General features: G+C 38.1%; 2 protein-coding genes across 3 annotated transcripts; one reads left to right on the plus strand and one right to left on the minus strand.

The window, feature by feature from the left end:
• The first annotated feature begins 1,452 nt into the window (after positions 1–1,452).
• b3gnt5b (UDP-GlcNAc:betaGal beta-1,3-N-acetylglucosaminyltransferase 5b) lies at positions 1,453–6,991 on the plus strand. 2 transcript variants are annotated; one of them, XM_082171770.1, is made up of 2 exons: positions 1,453–1,612; positions 5,235–6,991. In XM_082171770.1, exon 2 carries the CDS (start codon positions 5,433–5,435, stop codon positions 6,564–6,566), a length of 1,134 nt encoding a protein of 377 aa, XP_082027896.1. In that variant the 5' UTR covers positions 1,453–1,612; positions 5,235–5,432; the 3' UTR covers positions 6,567–6,991. The 2 variants fall into 2 exon arrangements, with proteins under 2 accessions (XP_082027896.1, XP_082027897.1); XM_082171771.1 differs by lacking the exon at positions 1,453–1,612 and adding an exon at positions 1,641–3,574.
• A 6,378-nt stretch (positions 6,992–13,369) lies between these two features.
• eif4a2 (eukaryotic translation initiation factor 4A2) lies at positions 13,370–25,212 on the minus strand. Its single transcript, XM_082171769.1, has 11 exons — positions 25,058–25,212; positions 24,233–24,290; positions 20,047–20,179; positions 19,530–19,669; positions 18,875–19,043; positions 18,558–18,667; positions 17,979–18,122; positions 17,552–17,689; positions 17,192–17,281; positions 14,136–14,215; positions 13,370–14,047 (listed from the first exon to the last, which is right to left on the minus strand). The coding sequence occupies exons 1-11, from the start codon at positions 25,084–25,086 to the stop codon at positions 13,903–13,905; spliced, it is 1,236 nt and encodes a 411-aa protein (XP_082027895.1). The 5' UTR covers positions 25,087–25,212; the 3' UTR covers positions 13,370–13,902.
• Between the last annotated feature and the right edge of the window lie 625 nt (positions 25,213–25,837).

Consider the following 25,837-nt stretch of genomic DNA (forward strand, 5'->3'; position numbering starts at 1 on the left):
CCCACAAGTGGGTCGCGACCCACAGTTTGAAAACCACATGGACTTTATGGTGCGTTCAAGTCATCTCGTATAGATCGTATTTACGAGTTGAACGCACATGAACGCCACCACAATGTCGTAAATACCAGTGGGGAGCTCGGGATTTTCTTTAAGCCCCGATCTGTACGAGTTGGGGGCGTGTCAGTGATTAACATGGCGGAATACACAATACGTAAAGGTATTTAGCTGTGATATTGTCAGGCTTTTCTATTTACAGAGCAGTTAGCTAATCGCCAACACAGAATATGATAGTATTATAATATAACAATGCAACATGTAACGATGAGCTGGCAGTGGCTTCATAAATTAATTAAAAACGTAAAAATACAAAGTACACCTGATGCACATTTCTTTGTTCTTCATTTTCTAGTACAAGAGTTTAAGAATCTTACTGTATTTTTGTGTAATTAATTAAGAGAAAGTACTCCGCCATTTTGCTCCGACGAAATTGACTTGAACGCACATGCCGTTATAAGCACGACTTCCCACCTCGTATGTACGAACATCCCAGGAGGACTTGAACGCACCATAAGGCACTACAGTGATCTGTCACGAAAAGCTGAGACTGTTTCATACCAAAAGTACCTGCTCTATCTGTCTGCACACTGCCAGTGTCCTCTTTATTCTGTGATGTAGGCCTATTTTTCACTGCTTGACAACATGATGTGTGGCGTGAGAGCCCTATGGCTTGTCGTACATAGCAACAGTAACTAAGGGGCAAAGGGTCCATTCACATTTATGGGTTTCTCGGAAGCGGAAGTCGTCATAGTTGATCATATAGCTGTGAACGTGAGTCTACATTAAATGTTTTTCATGTTCCCATTTGCTCAAATAGCAAAAGAAAAACTCCACAGTACTTAGCGTTTTCACAACTTTCAAAAAGAGGGGGAAAAAATAGAGAGAAATTGATAACGGGAGTCGGAAGAGAGAAATATGTCTCCTCCCACAGCCGCTGTAATTTGAAACACCTTCACTAGTTTTTTTGTCATTTGAAAATATAAAAAACTTAGGAGGATTTACGGTGCTGATGACCGTTACAACACGTCATCACAGTCTGTGGAAAAAGATCCATTACGATCGTCCTTTAACATTTAAAAGTGCTGACTGTTTTAAATAATTAGTTATGTAACATCTGACCTATTACATCAGTTGCTTCTCGGTGTGTTCATTCTGCTAAAGTTTCTGAATAGCTTGGCGGAAGTATTATTTATTATCAATAATTAATTTTTTTTGTTGTTGCTGCAGGGTTTATTCTATGAAATATTTATGCCATATAGTATAAATGCTTTTGTATGTCATATAAAAGCAAATGTATCATCGCTGTGTGTAATTAAGGGCTTCAGAGCAGCATCAACTAGAGACCAGACTGATCAACTGTACACGAAATGTAGGCCTATTTCACGCACGAGGCGCGTCCCCTTTAACATAAATAATACGGGAGTGTCCTTCCTTTTCTTAAACACTCACACATTCATTCCTCCTCGTGGTTAGTTCACTTAACTACAACTTCCCCAGAGCAGCAGCAGTTTGTCAACGAGCAAACCAGGACAGTGTTCTGCTGTCAACCGACCTGGTAAGTCCTTCTTATGCTCAAATGCTTTGATTTTTTTGTTTTACTTAAAAATATTATTTGCCGAATAACAAATTTGTCATTAGTCATCACATTTACCTTGTGATATCCCTTATTATAATTTATAGGGCGCGTCAAACCTAACATAAAGCTGACATATAGCACAAACACGCTTTTAATTTAAACCATTTCATACAAAAAAAAGTTTTAAAAAGGTCTAAAAGGATAAAACACAGTTACTGTTCAAAGGGAAGAGTGTTTGTCTTGTTCAAAGTGTTCAAAGTATTCAAAGTAAAGGGTGTTTGGACACTTTCTGCTGCTTTTGTGAACGTGAGGTATAGCGGATGCTCAAAGGTACAGCTGATTTAATATCTAAACACTTGCTTAAAGTCAAGCACTTGAAAATAAAAGGAGATTAGATCAGTCCAGCATTAGGCTATTTGTTTGCAGTTGCTACTTGGTTTGACATATGGTTATTTGTGCAAATATTATACATTTTATGTTCAAAAGTGTTCTGATTGTTTTTTGTGGCCTCTGTATGTGACTGACATCTGAGCGTTCAGATAACGTTACCTGAATTACATTCAAACTTATGATTTCAAAACTTTGTGTTTTAAATAGATGAGGCAGAGGGCTATGTTCTCATTTTTACCTAATAGCCTAAATCAGTTGAATATACTGGTGAACTCCACTTGAGTTAAAATGATTCATGTTTAAAAAGTGACCCATTCTTAGCATTAACTTTTTTTTTCCACCATTTTTCAACGAAATTTTTGTGTAACTTGTCAATTTCCCAATTGTTATTAAAGGAATGGTTCACCAAAAATGATAATTATTCTATCATAGTCTGTGGAACACAAAATACATTTTGAAGAACTGTTTTCGTTCACATTAGGGTAACTAAATCATAACAAAATTGTAATCTTTGGGTGAACTATCCTGTTTTTAACATCTTGTTGCTGTGGATGCTGGTATAGCCTACTAGTTAAAGTTGTGTATCTGAACCAGGGTCTCCAGAGTTACTGAGAAATACAGTAATGACCATTCGGTGGGATCTGAAACATTCGTCAAATTGACACTTTATGTGTACGTTTTTTTACTTTTTTTTTTTTACTTACCAAATAATTTAGGAAACCTTAAAAGTGTAACCGTCTGCTATTTTAAATTGCCTTGTTCTGAACTACTTCTGAATCTGCGCAAAGAAACATTGCTCCCAATGGTCAAGACGGGCATAAATACATGAAATAAAGATAGAAAATACCTCACTTAAAAATGATCAAAATAAAATACCAAATACGGTGTGGGCATTTTTTGTATTTATTTAAATACAAATATAAGATTTTGTATTTTACAAATATTCATGTGAAATTTGCCATTCAGTGAAGGATCGCTATAGGGTGAAATCTATTGGAACCTATTCTGAATCCTCAATTTAACTTATTTCTTATGAATGCTGAATATTCATTCACCCGATACTAGATGAAGTCTTAGAGCAGCAGTTAATGGATGAAAGTTGGTGTTTTAGGGGCCTGAGTTGATACAGGAAATCATCAGCCTGATAAAGAGGTTGACTGCTGCAAAGTATTTTATGTATTTTGAAAATACAAAAATACTAAACTTAAATGTATTTCAATACAAATAACATTAGATTTTTTTCCATAGGCTTTAAAATACAAAATGCAAAATAGTATTTTGTATTTTAAATGCATGTATCCCCATCCCTGCCCCCAGTCCTGCTTTTCTCTTCACATTTGCATTTACGTTGCATAATGTTTGCATCGCATAACTTTAGATGTGAGAATATGCCAGATTTTCTTTTAGGATTGTATAGAGAAATCATTGTTTTATTCTTCTTATTATTCGTAAATACTGCTTTTATTCTTTTTCTTTTTTGTAGTTGCTCTTTCCATCAGATCAAACACTGGGAAAATCTTGCTAGCCTAGACTTGCCCATTCAATGGAAAGGTAACTCAAGACTACTCAAGTTACTCAAATTTAGCAAAGATTGACATGACAAGGATTGCCACATGTCAGGGTGTAGAGCTTGGCTTTTGTAACAAACCTTTCTTGGTTGACAGTTGGATAGACTAGATTCATGCAAAACAGGATTTTTCGAAATTGCATGCATTAGAAATAACCACCAAAGCTTGCTTAACCATTCACTTTGAATGAAATGCATCCAATGACCGCTGAAAGTTGAAGGACAATGCTTTGTGTAGCACTACTGTGAAGGATTTGCATGTAAAAAAAAGTGTTTTCTCTCTCTTCAGTTTCTTTGTTTTTCCACTTTCTGTTTTTCCACGATTATGTTTAATTGATTATATATAATCAGTCTAAAATACAATTTAATCAGTATATTAGACTGTACTGATCTGAATATTCTTAGCAGAATGTCTAATGGTAGAAACGTAAGGATAGGAGACGATCATTTTGTCAATGCCAGTTTTAAATAAACTTAAAAGGATAGTTCGCCAAAAAATAATTCCGTCATTTACTCACCCTGATGTCGTCTGTGGAACATGAAAGAATATATTATGAAGAATGTTTTTGTCCATATAATAAGTCAATAGGGTCCAACGACATGAGGGTCAGCAAATAATTTTTTTCCTCCACATTTAAAAAAATATATATATTTAAGACCCATTAATATTATACAAAATAATAAGGTTTATATGACATTACAATTTATCCTAGTAATTATTAAAACAGTAATATTTGGTGTAAAACATGTAGTATTTGAACACCCTGTGATGTGATGTGGCTCAACATTGCAAGTTGAGCCACATCACGGAATGTTCAGGCATCTGTGATATTCTTGTAACTGATCACAGCCACTTGGTCGTCTCGTCTTTATCCCTATTCGGAGGGGACTAGTTTACCATGGAGAGTTGGGGTAAAGTAATTATTACCAGAGCTTCTCAGTGATTTTAGTCCCGTCCAAATGTGCCATCTCAGTAATCATTACGGACAATGTCAGTAAAGATTACGGCGACTTTTAGCTTCTGTAAAAAGGTCCGGAAGAATTAACTTGGGTAATACTAATCCCGTGCGAATAGACCCGCTGTAAATATGTACGTAAATATTCCGTAATTTGCTGTTTAAAAGTAGTTTTTCAAGTATGGAGGCGCTTGAAAAAGCATTCAGTTGCGATCTAGACGCTGGGACAAGTCTGTGGCAAAACTCAAGTGTTTTCCACATACCATTCAGATCAGAAAGAAGATCGAAAGCATTTGTTAGAGGCACAAAACTTATTTTAGCGTTAGGTTAGTGCCTAATACCAACATATTCCGATCTGAAGTTAATTAATACATCGTTCGACCAGACCTAACTGTTTTATTTATAAATATACGTTATATGTGTTTGGCACGTGATATCAGGAAGAAACGCAATACGCACATGACGACAGGAGGGTGACGGCGGTGCGTAAATCGAGTTACCCCTCCAACTTCTGCTAGTTTTACTGAGATATCTTCTCCCATGTGAATTTGCCTTTATTATTATAGACCTCCTGTGGTTAAAATAACATTACTTCATCTACCTTTGTAAAACTAATCCTGTCCGAATAGTGCTTTTGGTCATCCTTGTACAGGGAAAGTCAAGCTGATCATGTACTTTTCTCTTACAGACTTCCACAATCACACTGGGTGAACCTCATTGATCTTTTGTCATGACGAAGGCTTCAACATCAGTGGCAGCTGAGCAATCACAGTACCAGACTATTTCTCAGATTTCCAACCCAGACTTGGACACGTTTTGAAGGCCATCATGACTCTAGGTGAAACCTAGCCAGGAATCTCAAGAAATCGGAACTGGAGCCAAAGTCATGATGTTTCTCAAAATGCCTAGATTCAAGAAATACCAACTACGGCTAATATCAGTGTGCTTTAGTGCTTTACTGTTCATTACGTTCTGGGAAAAAATTGACAATAACATTGTAAGCCACGTAATGTCTTTCTCTTACCGCCACCTTTTCAATAGCTTCACGTTCATTAACGCAAGCTTAAGAGTCAATCCTGAAGACGTTCTAAAGTACAGATACCTCATAAACAACGAGAGGAAGTGTGATGAAAAAGACATTCTGCTCCTGCTCTTTGTGAAAAGCTCCTCTGAGAACTTTGAAAGACGACAGGCCATTCGCTCTACTTGGGGAAATGAGACGTACATTGAGAAAACGCTGGGTGTTACGGTGAAGGTGCTGTTTGCTCTCGGCCTCCATCCCAAACCAGAGTACAGAAGCAAACTTAAGAAGCAACTGTTCTTTGAGGACCAAAGATATCATGACCTCATCCAGCAGGACTTTAAAGACACCTTCCACAACCTTACTCTGAAGCTACTTTTGCAGCTTGGTTGGAAAGAAAACTACTGCCACCATTCCCAGTTCCTCATGTCTGCGGACGACGATGTCTTTGTCCACATTCCCAACTTAATTCGCTACTTGCAAGGGATCGGCCGGAACGCCAAAGACCTTTGGATAGGAAGGGTGCACCGCGGTTCGCCACCCGTCCGAGACAAAGAGAGCAAATACTATGTGTCCCGAGACATGTACCCGTGGGTGTCTTACCCAGATTACACCCCTGGAGCTGGGTATGTCCTTTCCAAAGATGTAGCTACCAGAATCTATCAAGCTTCACTCAACATAAACCCTTCCTTTCACATTGATGACGTCTTTCTTGGAATCTGTGCTAAAGTGATGGACATTTCTCCTAAGGATCACTTATTCTTCTCGGGAGAAGGAAAAGCTCCTTATCATAGTTGTATCTACAACCAGATGATAACCTCACATGGACACGTCAGCGATATTCGTGAAACATGGAAGCGTATAACAGAAGCTGAAGTTGATAAGGAGTCCTCAGGACTGATTCGGAGGCTCTACTGCACTGTCATGAAAGTGAGGTTCCTATGTGTACCGTTTATTTCAAATTCTTACCCATGTAAGGCTGCTTTTTTTGAACATTAAGTAAAAGTAAAAAGAAGAACCCTTTTGTAACAAGTGCACTTATGTTATGGTCAGGTTACTAGAGTAACTGTGAACTGTGCTGCACAGGAAGTTGGGGTTGGGGTTGGGGTTGGGGTTGGGGGAAGTAATTTACTGAAGTGAACATGAACTAGTTGAAAATTAAGATTAAACAAAAGCACAGTGTTGCGACGTATATCATATTTAAATGTATACTCAAAGTCATCAGAAGCCTGACCTGTTTACTTGGGCAGCGAATGTTCAGCATTCATTTTTGTAGGTTCCTTTGTAAGGTTGACTCACAATCAAATATATGTTGTTTTACTCTGTCTGTATATATATATATATATATATATATATATATATATGTATATATATATATGTATGTGTGTTCCATTCCTTATCTAATAAAGATATTTAATATTTTATGGGTTGAGTATTATAATACTTTGGGTTGTAGGGTTTTCTTTAGATTGACAGTCTATTGCAGGAATAATTGAAAACAGAAAAAAAGAAAGAAATGTTCTTTCAATTTCTACTGCTTTTATTTCCAGACAGTTTTTTAACATGCAAGTATGAACATAAAAATATTCAACAACAGACATAAACTGACCAAGTTTTCAGAGACATTTGATGAACAGAATGGACTGAGTCCCTGAACAGAGCAGGGGTCTCAGCATCAAAAGTAGCGGTGAGTGTGTGTGGTGCGGCACCAGATGCTTTAAATTCTACTGTAAATCTCATTCTCACGGTCTTCTTTCCTTCCTGTTACTGGAGCTCAGTCTTAAGCGTCTTACATTAAACACACTGCGGTTTATTGCTCTGTTCACATCTGCAGTCCTCATGTCTCCTGCATCACGGATCGTTCTCCTGGTGTTTGTCAGAGTCAGTAGAAAGGTCTCTTTAGTGTCCTAAGTCAGGGGTTCCCAAACTTTTTCGTTCTAGGACCCACCTAGACAAGTATAATCAATCTCAAGACCCACTTGCACTGGTGCTACCAACTTTCTCAGTTGGTCGCACCAGCATGATTTGGTCGCACATTTTTTTTTTCCTTTTTTTTTTTCTACATGCCATGGGATTAATCAATGCATGCTGATGGTCTTAATCTGCATTCCCTAGTTTTGCACTGATGTAAAAAGACTGACAGTGACAAGCCTTCATGTTAGCAAAATATTATAAACTTTTAACTCTTAAAAAACGTTTAAAAACATGTATGTTCTTTAATGTTTGATTATAATTTTACCGTCTTCACATAGGGATGGGAAATGATAAGATTTTATCAATAATAATAATGCCACTGACGATTCTGATTATCGATCCGATTCTTTAACGATTCTCTTATCGATTCTTGATAGCACTGTGTGGAAAAATGTAGTCATATGGTTTTCAAAAAAAACCAAGGGGTTTTATTTATTTTAAAGCTTGAGTAAGCAAACTGTACTTTTTATGTAATTTATGTAATAAATAGAACTTTATTGTAAAGTGTTACTGATTCAAACGTCTCCTGAGTTCACTGTTGGAAAGATCAGTTGTCCATTCATTAAAATGAATCGTTCAAAGGAGTCATTAGTTCGCGAATTGGACATGTCGTGCGCGTTGTGTGATTATCCCAGCAGTTAGGACATAGACATCCAAGATTTGTGTCAACACAGAAAACATTTCATCACTGGATAGTTTTTTTCGTTTAATTGAAGTGTTGTTTTATGTCAGCTGAATGTCTGGGACGCTTTTCAGAGAAGATAAGGCAACAACTTATTTAGCACAATTCACACCCAGCGGTAATTGAGGAAGAAAAAAAAAAAATCTCCGAATGCTCCACATGAAACTTTGGTCTTCCGACCTTTTACCACCGGGTCGATTTATTTTGATTAATATGTGCGACAGTGCGAGGGAGAGAGAGCAGGACAGCGCTTAGTTTGGAGACGGTGAAGTCTTTTTTACACTTTCGCCTGGCTCCGAAGAGAGAGAGTGCGCGCGCGCGACCGAGTAACGTTACTCTCTCTCTGCTCGTTCTTTCAGTTAAACATGCACTGTGACTCTGTCACAAGCGCAGCAGTTCATCTACATTACTCAGCGATCAAATAACACTTTGGCGGGCGCTAAAACTCATAGTCGTTTGGTCATTAATCGGACTGGTTTTGTTTCACTCATGGTAACGTAAATTTAGCTGCAGCTAAGTGCCTTTGTGCGACCCACCTTTTCTCACTGTGTGACCCACAAGCAGAGATGGGCATAAATACATGGAAATGTATTTAAAATACAAATACAAAATACTGTGTGGAAAAATTTATTTAAATACAAACACAAAATACTGAGTGAAAAAATTTATTAAAATACAAATACAGTATTTTGTATTTTGAAAATACACAAAATACATGTGAAATTGGCCGTCCAGTGCAGGGATAGGTCACAGTGAATGAAGAAACTACACAGGCCTACTGACTTTTCATTCCTAACCACATCTCTGCCCTCTCTTTCTTTTTTTCTTTCTTTCTTTCTTTCTGGAAATTACAAATAAACTTATGCAAAATAGCAGCCATTTATATACTTATTTCTGGTTCCAATGTAGTCTATTACTTGTGGTGAACACAATCAAAAAATTCATTCTGTATGTAAAACTGTGGGAACCTTTTCTGCTTTCTAGCAAAGTAAATGGATGGGCGGTATGACCAAAATCTCAATTTTATGTCACAGTAACAATATCATGGTTTCACAATTCTCAATATCAGTTTTGATTCCACAGCATAAACTGAATTTCAAACTCTTTTGAGTTTTTTTTTGTTTGTTTTTTAAACCAATGCTTTTTAATAATTTTAGTTTATTTGTTTCTATAAGTTTATTCAAATTAGAAAGTGTATCTACATTTTTAAATTAGAATTAATTTAGATTCATTTGACACTATTTATGTATAATAAAAGTAAAAGCTGGAGATTTTTGGGGTGTATCATTCATCAGTGTTTGTTTTTCCACTCCAACGTTCCAATTATTCCTGCCCACTAAAAACTGCACGGATAAATTAGCTTACCCCACAAATAGGCCCATCTATGTAAACGATTTAGAAAAAGTTCCATCAATTCACACTTTATATCATCACTATGATATGTCATATCACCCAGCCCTAACATGCAGTGATGCTTTAAACACATTTGACAAGCTAGTTGATCAAAATCAACAATCGGTCAAGACTGATTGGCTAACGCTATTTTCCCACTTGTCTGCGATCTTTTATTCTTTCATGTTAACTGAAGTGAATAATGCACTATTTTAATTTTAATCAACAAGTAGAATTGATCATGACATTCTCACCTTATTCCAAAAGAAATCGCTGATCCAATGTTGAGCTAGTGAATGTCTGAACTAGTTGATGCACAAAATCAGTAGCCTGATATAGAGGTTGAATGGCAAAAAGTATTTTATGTATTTTGAAAATACAAAAATACTCATCTTAAATGTATTTAAATACAAAATACATTTGATTTTTTCAAAGGCTTTAAAATACAAAATAGTATTTTGTATTTCAAATACGTATTTTAAATACATGTATCTGAAATACTGCCCATCCCTGCCCACAAGTGGGTCGCGACCCACAGTTTGAAAACCACTGTCCTAAGTTATTGTAGCTGTGACCTTAACTGTTTACCGCCTGTAAACTGTCTTACGGACTGTTTCACAGGTGCAATAAATGTTTATGATTCATTGAAAAAGCATTAGAATATAGTTTGAGCCCTTTCCAATAAAGATCTGTAAAGCTTATTTGGATTTTACAAAATGATCTTTAAATTACAGTAGCCTATAGCGAAAAAGGAAGTTTATTTATTTATTTATTTTTATCTAGGTTACACGTTTGTGTGTGTGTGTGTGTGTGTGTGTGTGTGTGTGTGTGTGTGTGTGTGTGTGTGTGTGTGTGTGTGTGTGTGTGTGTGTGTGTGTGTGTGTGTGTGTGTGTGTGTGTGTGTGTGTAAATGTTTATGATTCATTGAAAAAGCATTAGAATATAGTTTGAGCCCTTTCCAATAAAGGAAGTTTATTTATTTATTTATTTTGTATCTAGGTTACACGTTTGTTTGTGTGTGTGTGTGTGTGTGTGTGTGTGTGTGTGTGTGTGTGTGTGTGTGTGTGTGTGTGTGTGTGTGTGTGTGTGTGTGTGTAGACACGTTTTTCTGAGTTATTTTTTTAGTTTCTGTTGTCACAGTGGATTACAAGGTTAATACGCCTGACTGCATTTAATCGATTGCATGCCTCCTTAACAAAAAAACAAAACAAAAAAAAAAACCATTGTTACAGAGGTTTTCCTGATGTGACCCCTCTCAGTATAAGTACTTAGTCAGGACATTCAGGAAGACACACACAATGGTATACAGCATGAAGGTCTTAGAAATGACCCTAACACTTTCCATCACGCACATTACGTTTTTCCACATTACGCCCTCTTGAGGTTGACGCCGACGCCAGTCTGTCCTTCCGTGCATCATTCTTCTGCTAAACATTAAACAGCTATTTGTCCGAGGTGTGGTTATGCATACTTTACAGGGAGCAGAATATATTGCTGTGCTGCTTATTTCATGTGTGTTCTATTTATAGAATACATCTTTAGAAAATGAATCAAGGCAGCTTGTATAGGCCTATATATAGTTCATTTTTTGGCATATATACACCCTAAAGGGACAGGCGTAAAATTCCAATTACACTCCTGTAGACATAAGGGTTATCAATGACAATATTTATATACCGGGCAGGGATCATGGTGTGTATATAACGGATCATATCAAGATCAATGGATTGATTGCAAACCCTCAAGCAAACATGACCGGGCAATCCATCTGAGTCCTGGCATTGGATTTGAATGAGGTGAGCGGCAGGCAAAGTCAGTGTCAACACAGTAAGTTTGATTGCATGCTTTTCATATTTCAGAGATCATTTTCTGTTCTTCTAGTGTACTGCTTTTGCTTACTGGACACTTTAAAGCTCAAGACTTTGCGCCATCCTCTGTCAGTAACCACACAAAGAACATGGGCGTATTTGCTATTCAAATGTGTTAAACAGGATGTGTTTCAACTTGAAGGAACAACAGACTTGCATTACATGGCACGCAGAAAATATGATAATCTTGACAATATAATCAGCAGAATTAAAAAGCAAAATGGAGGACATAAACTACAGCACAGTCTCATGACAAATCTTTCAGTCTTCGAGACTATGGAACTGGAAGTGCTAAAATGTTTACTACTTTCTGGACTTTGGCCAACAAGAACATATTCCTTCTAACAGGTTTGGCCTCACCCCGATTCCAACACTGAAGACTGAGAAAGTGTCCGACTCCGGAGCATGTTAGAACTTGACTGGAAATAATTCAAAGCCAAAGAATGTTGACTGGAAACCAAGCCCACTTACCCAAAATAGCCGACCACAAATGAGAAAAGTCACTAATGGAAAGTTCCCATAAGCATGGAAACTTCAGTGAATGAAGGTGTGGGAATCCACATAACTCAAGACAGATTGTGGATCTTTGTGTTGAGCGGCCCTCTATAGAGTGATGCAGGGATTACATCAAAACACGGTACATTTCCTATAAGGTCTACAGTAGTAAATACAAGTTGACAATACTTGACGTTTTGTTCTACAAAGTAAATTAAACGCACCCATTCTGAAAACACGAATTGGGGCACGAATGTGTGCAGTTTGTTGCAGTAGAAGTTATGTTTACCACAGGCTTTATTTGACTCAAATCGAAAAACCCATAGGAAAACCTTGAAGTAACCAACAGCAAATTAGTCTTCCGGGTTCTGACGTCATCCCTGCACCACTATGGCCCTGTCCCAAATGGCGCACTTCATGCGGACTTACGGTCTCGTGGACTTGAATTGCGCGTGCTCGCTGAGTCTACGAGTCCGTAGGCCGTCCCATTCAGCATTTTACCGCTCTGAAGTGTGCTCAGCAGCGCCCCCTTTGTACCCTTGAAGCGGTCTTCCACGAAGCCCGCATAGATGCAGGCTCCACGCACTTTAACTACCCAGGAATCCTTGCGAAAGGCCAATCAGACAACAGATGGGAGGAGATTTCACTCACGGATAATTGTTGACATGGCTGTGAAGAAAATATTACTGTTTTTATGACCTAAATGTACATTTTACCAGTTGTTACCTACAGTTTATACAAACATTATGGTCATCGACCAGTGGTTGATGTCTCAAACATAATAATAGCGTGTTTAATAATACGATCGCATTATGATTCATTAAATAAATAGAACCGAATGGCAGGGCTTTACTGAGTCATATGTAAACATAGTATGAATATTGAAACCTGTAAATTGAAAAAAATATGTTTAAATTATGTTTTAAAAAATTGTAATCTTAGTTCAAATGGAACATTATGTATTATTATGTACAACTGTATACATCATTTAAATAAGCATGATTTATCTATTGTCTAATGCCCAGGTGATATGCATAATATCAAAATATAGAACTGTAAAATTAGGCTGTGTAGTTGACATGCAGATAAGACGTCGGAGCGCAAAAATGTGATTTCTCCTGTCCAACAACCAGACCGTTATTTCCGGCATGCCGATCGAGTCTGTCCCAAAAATACCTCTCAATGCGCCCTCGTGGACTCGCGCCAAGGGCCCTATAGGTCTGCACTACATGACGTCACCAAAGTGTGGACTCTGAGGAAGTCCACAAGTCCGGAGTGTGCCATTTGGGACAGGGCCTATCAATCCAAGCAGAAATGAGGCTCAAAATAGCAGTGATTTCTCAAGATTCCGTCTGAGATGTTCAACTAGTTCAAAGACATGGAACAACGAATCATGGACAGAATAATCCTCTTTATTGTCAAATGGGCCAAACACTAAATGGGACATCGAGTGAAGGCGTTGAGACCCACCTTTGAAGAGGACTTCACAAAAAGTAGAACTTGATAAACAATATACATTTAAATTAATACATTCCACAGAACTAAGAAATACCTTCATATTACTAAGAAAAGGTAGGTGAAGTGAACAGTTAAACTGCACACATATGTTAGCATAACATAATTAGCAGACTTAATGCAGCACTTGTATCTTTTAGTCCACAAGTAAATTACTAAACGATGAAGAACATCTAATAGATACATTTTAAGCGTACTAGGGAAAAAATACCTGAAAAAGAATACATGTAAAGAACCCATGTTTTGTAAATGCCACCACCAGTGAATACTGATATGGTTGGAGTCTACAACCGTCCACACAGAGAGTCAATGTCACTTATCGAATTCGTAAGTTTTTTGTCTTCCAATAAAATAAGCGTAAATGGAAGTGATCATTCAACAGCTATCCCTGCATTCAAATCTCCAAAGTTTAAATCAGGTCGGCGACGTTCATGGGCATCTCCTCAACAGTTGTGTTGTAAAACGTCTCAATGTCTCGAAGAATCCTTTTGTCTTCTTCAGTCACGAAATTGATGGCTACGCCTTTTCTGCCAAACCGACCTCCACGGCCAATCCTGAGAGGGAACGATTACAGCGAATGAGTCCACATTAAATGCATTAATGCAGTCAGAGAAACATGTTAACACCTGCAGGTTTACCCACCTATGGATGTAATTCTCTCTATTTGTTGGCAAGTCATAGTTGATGACAAGAGAAACTTGCTGAACATCAATTCCACGAGCCTATGGAACAGATTTTAGGATTACTAAATGGACACCTTTATTTCAGATGCACAAAACTCTTAATTGAAGGTTTAAGTCTATACACGGGACAACTTTTGAGCAATGTTGCTTGGGCACTTTTCCCCATTTACATTTAAATCTGTATACTTTAGATCGGTCGTGGGCCGTCTCACACCTGGCTGCCCATTGACGGCAACATTGCTCAAAGTTGCCCCGTGTATCATCACCGTATGACATTTTCAACAGCTTTTTTCACTGTAAAAGAAAAAAAAAAAAAGAAAAAAAAAAAGAAACCTATACGAGTGGTCATAGCCAGTTTTAAACTGAACACCAAGTTTAATTCTGGAACGACTGTTAACCTTTAAGAATATTAGCAGGATAAAATGTTTTTTTCTCAGGTCGTCTAGAAATAAGTCAATTAAACAATACGCAACACTTTTGTCTTGTCCATACAAGTAGTTTCATTAATCACCGTGTAATGGGGTGTTGCAATTAATTGTTGCGTCGATGCAGTAATAGACCATAATAGATAATAGCCTACTAACGTTTCTTTGACATCATTCGTCACATAGGTGCTTCTCGCACTTGCGTAAAATGGCGGAGGTAGGCGAAACACAAGAGTGTAATAAACACCCACTAATTTAATGTTTACAGCATGAGGCTGCAAGTGTGGGCGAGTGTGTATGAGCGTTATTGTAACTTAAGTACACCTGTCAGTTTCATGCGCTTTTAGTGTTAGTTCTAAATGGTCCTGTCATCTGCTGTGTTCAGACTAAAGTGGTGTTTGATGTTTGCTACATTCAGGAGGTGTACAGGAAGTTGAGTGACAAATGTCAGCTACGAGATGAAGAGGTCTTTGCAATAAAGGTGTTGCATGTCTAATCGACAACCAGCCATTTCTTAGAAATGGTCCCTCTTTCTCTGGGCCAAGAGAATAAGACAATAAAATATCTTAATTAACAACAGGAAAACAGCACAAAAAGGCAGCCCGCACTAGGTGAGGTTGTCCTTCGCAGCAGAAAACACTGTGTGAATGGCCTTCTTGCAAGAATAAAGTACTACAAAAGACAAGTGGGTTTGGTTTTCATTGCAGTCTCACCACTAATTAGATCATTTTCGCAACGGTTCCTGATTTTAGTATCGCTTATGAATAATTGCTTTAACTTGAGACAAAATGTAGCTTTATACAGAGAGAGATATATATATATATATATATATAAATAAAAATCTCCTTGTTGGAGTCAACAAAAGACAATTGTTTCAAAGGCGGATCAAGTTAAAGACACCAAAGATGGAATCATCTTCAATCAACTTGCACTGCTCAGTCATTCAAAAATGTGAATAAATAGATGACACTAGTAGATTAGTAGGACTTTATTTATATAACAACTTTTTACCTTTAGATAATTAACCATTTAACCATCATCAGGGCTTGACATTAACGCTTGTCCGGGACAAATGGATTTTTTGAAGGGACAAGTAAAATAATTGTACAAGTAGCCGGATTTAAAGAAAAAAAGAAAAAAAAGGGAACTAGGGAATCACTAAAACGAGAGAACAGCTTATAAAAACGTATTTGTTTTTTTGGCTTGTTTGCTGTACACCTCGTCACACAGCAGCTTTTAGACATTGTTTTGATTGTTATTTTTGTCAGAAATTACGAGGCAGCTTCTCGCAATGCAGAGTCAATGGAGACAGTTGAATTGTATCATTCTTTCCAATGTTTATTTGTATATTAAAAAATATTTAAAACAATCTCATAACATTATTTAATGCCGTTGTAATTTTTCAGTGTAAATGATTAGATCAGCCCTACAGTGTCTTATTCTAACTGAATTAATTGATCAAATTTAGGAATTTAAAATGAAAGATGAAATGATGAACGATGGGGGGGGGGAGAATATTGCTTCAGAATAAAATTTACAACAATTGATTTATTTTTTCAGACAAGCAGCTTTTTCACTTGGACAAGAGAATGACAGATTTACTTGTATGAAGGACAAGCACATGAAAAGGCTTAATGTAAAGCCCTGATCATATCATTACATCACCATACTGACATAACTCCAGTATTTAACAAATCACCATGCAAAAATCATCAGTCCCTCCAGAAAAACGCGATTATGCGATCGCATAATTCAATGCATAATCAGCCAAAGTCCGCATATTTATGCGGGGGCCGCATTTTTTCAAATACGCCACATAATTTGCAGATTTCCGCACGCAAAATATGCAGAGCTTGCATGATTTCATAATCCCCGCATTTTCGTTGCAAAAAAGTCACATATCTTAACAGAAAGTTGAAAAATGTTGCGTTTACTTCACACAAGAGCAGCCATTGCCCCCTGTTGCCATGGGAACGTTATGAAGTGACGCTGCAAGTATATTAGTAGTATGTAAATTTACGTTACAGTAAGAACCTGCACTTTGTGCATTGGAAGCACTTATTTTAACAGAAGATGTCTGTTTTGTATAGCTACCTCTGTAAAACAGAAGCACACATTTTATTATTATTTTATTTATTAATTTTTACAGAAGTTGTAGCATATTCCTTTTGTGAAGCTAAAGAACTTGTTTGACTCAATGTTTTGTAAGTTTGAGTCATGTGTTTATTAAGGTCTGAAATAAAACAAGATGAGAACTTAAATATTCCCAGCACTTTCTGTGATGTAGTATGCTTGCTTATCATAGGAAGTAATAAGAAATGACTCTTTACATTAAGGTAGTAGCCTAGTGAGAACAGGGTGTTGGGGGAATCACTTTATCAAACCGCAGTTTTTGCAAGTTCCCGCAATTTCATCGAATAAAATTGCATAAATATCCCGCATATTCAATTGCATTTAAGAAAACGTGCCGCATAATCAAGGATTTTTGCCCGCAACAATCACAAAACCCCCCCGCATTTTTCTGGAAGGACTGAATCATGAAGCCTAGATTTGACAAACGAGAAATTGTGAAAATAAAGGCCTAACTCACCAGCAAATCTGTGGTAATGAGCACTCTGCTGGAGCCAGACCTGAACTCTCTCATGATTATGTCTCGCTCCTTCTGATCCATGTCTCCGTGCTGGAAGACACAAAGACACGAGTTTAACTTGGACTAGCCAGTATAAATGCCATGCTTGGTTACAAGATCTGGATAAGTATGATCAGTTGTGTTTAAAAATTTCTCCATAAAAGGTCAGTCCCGAAAGATGATGAACATCATTTCATACTTCATCCAGCATTAAACATAACGTGCCCTCTGTCTTTTAGCTCAAATCACTGGCCTACAATTAACAGCTTAAAAACTGTATTTTTGATTAGCACATAATGTGCATGTATTTCTTGGACCTACCAGAGCAGACACAGTGAAATCTCTAGCATGCATCTTCTCAGTCAGCCAGTCAACCTTTCTTCTCGTGTTCAAGAAGATAACAGCCTGGGTGATCGTAAGAGTCTCGTAGAGGTCACACAGTGTGTCCAACTTCCACTCCTACAGGAGTAGTGAATTAACATTAGCACAGCAACAGTGCAAGGAATCATCTACATCAATATCCTGAGGTTCATGATGCGTATGGCACAAAATCTCGAGACCTTGGACACCGGACATTAAGAAAGAGGTCCTTCCTAGACTCATTTCCGACCGTGTGCTTTTGCTCTACCTTCTTTGTGATTAACCAGTACTAGCATGAACACCAGAGCGAGACCCGAAGGCCTCGGGCTGGTGATTTTAGCATGGTGCTTTTTAAAAGAAGGGACATTAGAGACATCCAGTGCCTCACCTCTCGTTCTACATTGATGTAAAACTGCTTAATACCCTCCAAAGTCAGCTCCTCCTTTTTCACCAGGATGCGAACAGGTTCACGCATGAACTTGGTGGTCACCTCCAGCACATCAGCAGGCATGGTGGCCGAAAGCAGCACAACCTGGCAACACAAGCAAGCAGTTATAGCATAAAAAAAATATATACAGTACAATAAATTATGAAACCAATGAAAGATTCTGCATTTAATATAATTGGTAATAGGTACATTTTATTATCAGCAATAATATAGAAAAACGATTTTCAACATGGTAAAAAACAAAAACAACTTAAGTTACTAAAACAAATATTTTTAATATGATTTCCAGTTGAAAATGCATGCATTGTCGCACTGGACCTTGAAACATAAGCCACTGGACATTAAGAAAGAGGTCCGACTCAGTTTCATTTCCGGCGCAGGGCTACTGCTCTTCTTCCACATGATACTCTGCTAGCATCATTGCATAAACCAGGAGAACCTGGACTCTGCAATTTTAGCACAGTTCTTTTGAGCGGAAGACGCCTCCGTTCAGAGTCGGGCATCAGGGCGTTGACTTACTTGTATGTTTGTGCTTAATTTCTGGAAAATCTCATAGATTTGATCCTTGAAACCACGGCTCAGCATTTCATCTGCTTCATCAAGAACAAACATCTTGATCCATTTGGGAGCTGTTTACAGGGAAAAAAGAAAAAGAAAAATCTCTAACTGTAATTCAAACTTTTAATAAAAGCATTACATGGCTCACCACCATGTTGGTGAAATGTATGATCAGTTGTAAAGTTGTAAATATCTCCATAATAGGTCAGTCCCGAAAGATGGTAAGCATCACTTCATACATCATGCATGTTTTAGCCTAATTAGCATTCGCTACTTACACAGGTACCTCCTGTTCAGCATGTCAAACACTCGACCTGGCGTGCCAACGACGATGTGCGGAGCCTCCGCCTGGAGTTTTTGCATTTCGTTCCGCACGTTGGTGCCTCCAATACAGGCATGGCAAGAAGCGCCCATGTAGTCACCCAAGGCCAGGATAACCTTCTGAATCTAGAGAGTGGACAAAAAACGGATGGGGTTTAAATAAAAGAAACGCTTAATATCTGTACTGACCTTAGTCAGTGTGCACTAATAATGCCAAACAGTGGACAAGTATGATCAGTTGAAAAGGTCATCTCCATAACAGGTCAGTCCCGAAAGATGAAATAGCATCATCTCATGCTTTTGTCCACAGCTTGTTCCCAGTGAAATCACCCAGAAGTCTAACAACTAAAAAACTAATTTCCAACCACTAACAGTAAACACTCCAGGCCATTACAGAAAGATTGAATTATTCTGGCTGAAGCACTAGCTAGACAAATATTTCCTGCCGAATAGTTCATCAATTTGTGCAATTTAAAATAATAAAAACCCACATTTCATGATTTTTGTAGCAGGAAAAACAGCAAAAGTGTACCTTGAATCGGGCTACTGCCAGAATATGCCGCCTTGGTCTGAGACACACTTAAGTTTATGTTGACCTCGGGTACAGCATACCTGCTGAGCGAGCTCTCGGGTTGGTGCCAGGACCAGAGCCTGAGTTTCTTTCTGCTCAATCTCCAGCTGCTGCAGGATGGAAATGGCAAACGTGGCAGTTTTACCAGTCCCTGACTGGGCTTGAGCGATAACATCATAACCTAATGGAGAAGAAAAATATATAAAGAATTCACACGAATGCATAACACACCAATTGAGCACACTAGAATTTGACTACTAGACCAAGTGCTTCTTAAACCCACCCTGGGGACCCCCACCACTGTCTTCCTCATCAGACACACCCGATTCAAGTCTTGCTGTCTCTATTATAGAGATGGCGAGTTGAATCAGGTGTGCTACATGGAGAAAACAAAAGTGTAGTGGTGGGGGTCCACAGGACATGTTTGAGAAGCACTGGTCTAGACCACTAAGAGATGAGCACTACGCAAAATGTAATGTGTACATGTACTTTGTGTTCTTTGAAAAAGCATATTAAGCATATGTCAAGTGTAATTGATTCTCATGAACTTGTTTGTACCTTTTATGCAAGGGATTATAGCTCTCTGCTGGATTGCCGAGGGTTTCTCAAAACCATAGGCATAAATTCCACGGAGAAGAGTTTCCTTCAGGCTCATGTCATCAAAATTGTCCGTAATCTCGTTCCAGTTGCTCTGTAAAATAATGTGAAGGAGATTTCAGTTTGAGCCATTACACACATCTAAAGTTGCAAACAGCTCTGTCCCTACTGTAACCTAAAAGGACAATATGCTGCCTTAAACACATTAAACAATAGGAACGCATGAAAAGCACCACAACATTGTAATTACAAGTGGGATTTTCTTTAAGCCTCCACTTTCTTTTTTAGGGCATGTTCATTAAAGAATTGGTCATAAGTCTTAAATGGGAACAAGCTGGATTTTTGATGATTTTACATACTAAAACGCATTCAAGTGCTTTAGGCTGTGTCTGAACTTGCCCCCTAAATAGGCCATTATTTGTAGCGTCCGAAACCATAGTAGACTTTATCAAGTGCACTCATTCAATCCCACAATGCACCGCAATAACGAGTGTAAAACCGATGTAGGCTCAATGGTCAAAGAACACCCATAATGCACTGTGAGAATCATGCGCTGAATGAATTCCCGATTCTGACCAGAAGATGCATCACCCATCCACTGGTCCAGCGTGGCTACAGTGTGATATCATACAGGCAGCCTATACCATGTTCTAATTATTAAATTGTTTAAGGTTATAGTTTCCATGACAGAGTTCAAGATTTTCATCTTACTATTGGAGCTGTCGCAGTTCACCAATAACTTTTGGTACACACCCGGGTTTGAATGACATCAGAGTTTGGTTCATTTGGACAAACAGTTTTGTGAACTCGAGTGTGCACCAACGAACCTGACCTTCATCCACATGAAGAGGATGGTCTGGGGTATGGTTTACGTGAACTGTTCACTGTTCACTCTTCTCAGTTCTCACGCAAGCGTCGTGGCTCTCTCGTTAACTCGCGTCAGAGGCCCACACGGAAGAAAATGAATAGTTGAATAAAGTCGTTATTTATTTTTCGCACAAAAAGTATTTGTCGCTTGATAAACTTAAAGGAGAAGTTCACTTTTGAAAAAACTTTTGCTGATAATTTACTCACCCCCATGTCATCCAAGATGTCCATGTCTTTCTTTCTTCAGTCGAAAAGAAATTAAGGTTTTTGATGAAAACATTCCAGGATTTTTCCACATATTATGGATTCCATTGGGACCCAAACGGTTCAAGGTCCAAATGACAGTTTCATTGCCGCTTCAAAGGGCTTTAAACGATACCAGACGATGAATAAGGGTCTTATCTAGCGAAACGATCGGTCATTTCAAAAATAAAATAAAAAGTTGACGTTTTATAAGCACAAATGTTCGCCTTGCTCTGTTCTGTGATGCGCGTTCGTGACGTCACGTAATACGCAATTACGTTGAAAAGGTCAAGTTTGATGTGTTTACAAATGTGCGGAAGGAGGACCATATAAACATTTTCAAATGTATTTGTGTCAGTTTATCGTTTAAAATGCCCATTTCGTGTGCGCATCCTGAGTGTTTTAATATTAAAAAGCCAAAAAGAACATTTTCTTCAATTTTTCAAGCGTGACCTTTTCAACGTAATTGCGTATTACGTGACGTCACGAACGCGCATCACAGAACAGAGCAAGCCGAACATTTGTGCTTATAAAACGTCAACTTTTTATTTTATTTTTGAAATGACCGATCGTTTCGCTAGATAAGACCCTTATTCATCGTCTGGTATCGTTTAAAGCCCTTTGAAGCGGCAATGAAACTGTCATTTGGACCTTGAACCGTTTGGGTCCCAATGGAATCCATAATATGTGAAAAAATCCTGGAATGTTTTCATCAAAAACCTTAATTTCTTTTCGACTGAAGAAAGAAAGACATGGACATCTTGGATGACATGGGGGTGAGTAAATTATCAGCAAAAGTTTTTTTAAAAGTGAACTTCTCCTTTAAGGTTGAGCCACTGTAGTCACTTGGACTATTTTAACGATGCCTTTAACTTTTCTGGGATTACATAGAAGCCTATGATGAAGGAGTGAGCCAGCTCTCAGATTACCAAAAATCTCTTAATTTGTGTTCTGAAGATGAACGAAAGTCGTACGGGGTTGGAACAACATGAGGGTGAGTAATTACAGACAGAATTTTCATTTTTGGGGTGAACATTTAAATAAAATGTAGTGTCCCATTCAAAGCTAGAGAGCTTGCTGACAATTCTGGAATTTGTGTCAAATAAATGCTGTTTGTGTAAAACATATACAATATGCATCAAATGGTTATTTGTATGTAACGGCAAGATAAAGCAATGTAGATGTTGTGGGAAAAACAAAACTTCATGGAGTCATTACAACAAAAGAGGCTTTCGCAGCAGATAGTTAGGAACTAGCCACCAGTAGGAACTCTGAGGTGATAGCGGGCGGACGGAAACGTTATACAAGCGTGGCATTTAACAACGTCAACAACTGGAGGATGGGGGACGTCGCGATCAGAGCGGTGTTTTTGTTGTGAGTCGTGGGTTTCATGATAACAGATAGAATGTGGACATACAAGTTATGTGATGAAAGAGTAAAAAGGAGGGCTAAGAGACGAAATCTCCAACTTGTGGTGCTGCATATCGTCGAGGCTAAGACAAGAACACAGCGCAGACAAAGGTGACAAGTAAATGCCATTAACATTAGCTTTTTAAAAATGGTGCTACTGTTCCGTATGGCATACGTTCGAAAAATCAGCATACAGTTACTTCAATGGTAGTTCCTATAGTGCTGGGTTTGACCCTACTCTAAAGTAGGAGCTAATTTAGTTCCCCCAAAAGATGTTCCTATAAATGTTCCTGCTGTGAGAACGGGTCAAAAAGTGGATACTTCCGCAATTAGTTTCTAGAACTATGAAAAGGTTCCTCCGGTGTGAAAGCCGCTAATGTTGCTCACCTCTGATCCGATTAAACCTGAATTCTATTTTGAATTACTTTTATGGTGTTTTTATGAACGTTTTGAAAAGTGTGAGTTTTGGATGAATGGACTTTCAATGGAGAAACAGAAATCTCTCAAGATTTGATTAAAATATCATCATTTACAAGAATTCTTATGGGTTTGAAATGACATGGAGTAATTCATAATTTTCCGTTTTGAGGGGAACTACATATAAGGCAGACAAATTTAAAGGTTATCTCTCACCAACATGCAACCTAGGGTCTTTTTGTTAATCTACCCGAGGCAAACTTTCGTTCAAAAGCATAATTAGAATGGAATTGCCTCTTAAGTTTGACCGTATTTTTGTCTTCGGTCAAATTGCCTTTTGAATGGGAGTGCTTGGGGCACTACTATGAAATCATAAAAAAATAAATGATCGCCAGCTTTAAAACTCTAAGAAGGCTCGACACAACATGAAACTTTGCTCGAAGTATCACCAGGGGCTCTACACATGAACTCGAGTATTGAGAACATTGTGTACTCACACAGTGAGTTGTTCAAAATCTTTCTTTTTAGTAAACTCTGTGGCTGTCCGCCGGCATTTTGTCAGTCAAAAATAGACAAATCTCCGAATGCAACGTAACAGGGAGGAGAGTAAAGATGGAAAGCTCCTAAAGCTTAGTTCCATATAAACTCACGGATAATTTGTTGTTTTGCCGTTAGTGAATATCAATATTGACCTTGCATTTAAAAAAGGATCCTCATAAGAAACAATACTAAAATTCAGAGTCAGTTCATTCGCATTCGGAGATTGACTATTTTTGACCGCCATAATGCCGGCGGACACAGCTTCAGTGAGTAGTTCAAAAGCTTTCTTTTTAGTAAACTCTGAACACACAATGTTCTCAATGCTCGAGTTGATGTGTAGAGCCCCATGTGATACTTCGAGCAAAGTTTCATGTTGTGTCGAGCCTTCTTAGTGTTTTAAAAAAATAGCGATTTTTGATGCTATCATAGTAGTGCCCCTAGCACTCAAATTCAAAAGGCAATTTGACCGAAGACGAAAATACGGTCAAACTTAAGTGGCGATTCCATTCGAATTATACTTTTAAACGAAAGTTTGCCTCGGGTAGATTAACAAAAAGTCCCTAGGTTGCATTTTGGCGAGAGTTACCCTTTAATCGATCAGTTCAAAAGCTTTATATCAGCCAGCCCAGATATTTATCCACCCCTCCAGGCTTCACTAAATTATACAAACCTCGATGATACCATCAGGCTCCATTCCTTCGGGCCCCCCATGGTCTCGATCTCGTGAGCTAAAAGAAAAGACAACATTGATTATTATCAGCGGTTCCTGAAGCTGAAAGTATTGAACTCGAACCTCCACGAGACGCGCGCGCCTTTCAGCGCACATTCCAAAAACGTCACGTGGCTCGATGATAACGGTCAAAACTTTACATAACTAAAGTTACTATAGAGAATAATCGGTTGTTTTCCCTGATAACGACTTGTTCATGTTCTAACGTTACCTTAAAACCTACGCCCAAATCTGGTCTTATTTATTTACAGTAACGTTACTCCTCAGTTTTAATGCGTCAAGAGCAGCCCATAATCGTTGTACATTACAAATTATTTACCTCCTGATAATAAAATGGCTAAAAGAAGTAGCCTACAATCCATTCGACATTACAGAGTCGTATGACAAAATGTTAAGGAATTGAGGAAGGCAGTGTGAATCCAAGGCCTCAAGCATGGAGGCCACGCGTTAGATTTCAGGGTGGGTGTGAAGCCTAGCTAAGGTTAGTCGTTTTGATCCATAATAACGCCACTTATTTGAATATATATATCATACTTCAGCAATTAAGTGTGAATAATAACCATTTTAGTCACGTGAACACTGAATACGTGAGAATACACATGGTAGTATAGGCGGTAGTTTGCTGTGCGGCCTGCTTAATATCACACGGGCCGTGTTAAAATTCACAGCACCAGCGCTATAACTGGCTCGAAGCCTCTCTATTTTAACAAATCACACATTTATGAACATAACATGCATAAAGGCTATGTGTCATAAGGGGTTTACCTGTTGTAATCAGCAGAACCGCTAGACATGGTCCGTTCGCGACTTCGGCACTCACTCGGAAAGGAAGAGCATGTGAATCTCTGGCTATTTCATCTAACCGGAACCTCTTTTTATACATTTACAGTGAAACTGCAAGAACACTAAATCAGCTTCACGTCATTTACGTTTTATCGACGCCAACAATAGAGGTAATTCGAGTTAAATAGGTGTTAATATTAGAAGTGTTTATCTGTGTTATGTCGAAGTTTATTGGGGACTATATGGAGAAGCGCAAGGATATTGCACCATTGATAGGGTGTAGTAGAGTCGCTACGGGGTCTCCACATTTCTGGTCTTAAAATGGGACTGACTTAAAGAGATAGTTCATTCTAAAAATGAAAGTTCTGTTATCATTTATTCACCCTCAAATTGTTTCAAACCTGTATGAATTTCTTTCTTCCGTGGGACACAAAGGGAGGTTTTTGGGCGTAACAACCTTAGTCACCATTCACGGTCACTGTATGAAAAGGTTTGGAAAACATAAGAGGATGAGTAATTGTGACACAATTTTAATTTTGAGTTAACTATTCCTTTTAGTCCTCTTTGTAAATTTTTTTTTTCTTTTTTTATATATCCAAATGTATAGAACAACAACTGACTACTAAACCCATTTTAAAACTTCAATATTTCACTTGTAAATGTCTCTGTGTGCTGAAAATGTGCATTCACATGTCATTTTATGGATTATTTTACCTCCACCAAACAAAGAAGTGAGAAAAAAAGGGGATAAACCAATGATTC

Source organism: Leuciscus leuciscus (genome assembly GCF_965113295.1).
Source record: "Leuciscus leuciscus genome assembly, chromosome: 6".
NCBI classification, from domain to species: domain Eukaryota; kingdom Metazoa; phylum Chordata; class Actinopteri; order Cypriniformes; family Leuciscidae; genus Leuciscus; species Leuciscus leuciscus.